Source organism: Sinocyclocheilus grahami, unplaced genomic scaffold (genome assembly GCF_001515645.1).
Source record: "Sinocyclocheilus grahami isolate Dianchi unplaced genomic scaffold, SAMN03320097.WGS_v1.1 scaffold5196.1, whole genome shotgun sequence".
Taxonomy (NCBI): domain Eukaryota; kingdom Metazoa; phylum Chordata; class Actinopteri; order Cypriniformes; family Cyprinidae; genus Sinocyclocheilus; species Sinocyclocheilus grahami.
In genome coordinates this window covers 3,921-5,257 of record NW_015509951.1, presented here as the reverse complement: position 1 = coordinate 5,257, position 1,337 = coordinate 3,921, and the positions used below count along the sequence as shown (strand labels likewise).

General features: G+C 30.0%; 1 protein-coding gene across 2 annotated transcripts in view; it reads left to right on the top strand.

The window, feature by feature from the left end:
• LOC107577125 (rho guanine nucleotide exchange factor 17-like) overlaps window positions 1–1,337 on the top strand; it is a 32,307-nt gene that overhangs the window by 29,932 nt on the left and 1,038 nt on the right. Inside the window, exons 1-2 of one of the 2 annotated variants that reach the window (XM_016263238.1) lie at window positions 1–68; window positions 626–703. In XM_016263238.1, coding sequence (XP_016118724.1) covers window positions 24–68; window positions 626–703 — 123 coding nt within the window. In that variant the 5' untranslated portion in view covers window positions 1–23. The remainder of the gene's footprint in view (window positions 69–625; window positions 704–1,337) is intronic. The other variant, XM_016263239.1, reaches the window with a different exon arrangement.

Sequence of the window (1,337 nt, the reverse complement as noted above, 5' to 3'; positions counted from 1 at the left end):
ACACATGATTCGAGGAATCATTCATGTCTGGAGAACAATCGCTGCTGGAAAATTTTGAGACTTTAAAGGTTAGAGGTTTGAAAAGTGGCAAGTACTTCTAATAATTGTACTAACTATAGTATTTTGGTCGAAACTAACAATTTTTTTAATGTTTGTAAGGATTGAAGTTTTGAGCATAGTGTATTTATTTATTCATTTTGAATTTGTCGTAATTGCTCATTTTTATTTTATCTATTTGAATTTGATTTATCTTAATGTTTGTTTGTATTTATTTTAAATGCATTCATTTATTTTGATTTAAATAATAATTTATTTATTTTTAATTTAATGTTATTTTATTTTATTTTTATTCATTTGTTAATTTTATTTATTTATTTATTTTAAATGTATCTATTTTAATTTTAATTTGATTAATATTATTCATTCATTTTAATTTCAATAATTTATTTATTTATTTTATTTATGTATTTATCTTAATGTCTGTATTTATTTATCTCAATGTTTATTTTTTCTTTATTTTAAATATATTAATTTATTTAAATTTATATATATATATATATATATATTAACTGTATGTGTTTTATGTGGCTTGCTGTAAGTTTTATTGCTATATTTCTCTCTACAGGACATGAGAAGACATGTGATCATGACTCTGCTGGACACTGAACAATCTTACGTTGAGTCTCTGCGCACACTCATTCAGGTATGAAACATAAATACATACATGTAGCTGTCTAAATGAATACTGTAGGCTGCCTTTGAGCTTATATAAAGCTGACAATATTGACTACTGATTTTGACAACTGATTTACCTCTGAGTCTCCAAAGGAAGGTTTTATCATTTTGATTTACTTCTTGGGACAGTAAATAACAATCATCACATTAAACATAATGGCCAAACCAAGTATGTTGCAGAACATTTTTCATTCAAATCAAAAAAAGCATTAAGAATATGTCATTTGTGAACAGAACAGAAGAAAAAACACATGATGTTACTGTAAAAGCTAGAGCGGAAGCTGCATACTGAGTTTAATAAGCAAAAGAGAGCAACAAATCATCATCTTTTCCAATCTCTCCTGACTCATAACAAGCTATTCTAGCTGGTGCAGCGGTTGCCATGGCAACAAGGTGAGCGAGTCCTGGAGCGCAGCAGTGTTTGAGCTCGATCGCCCAGCGCACCTCCAAAATGGCCCATTACTGAGCAATTCTCACCAGCATTACTGCTCTCGTTCTGTGTTAAAGGAAGCGGTTAGCTTTGGGGTAAATGATTGTGTTCCAGTCAAAATCATTACTTGTAAATGGCATGCAGCGGTCGAACCTGAACCAACAATGAGAGA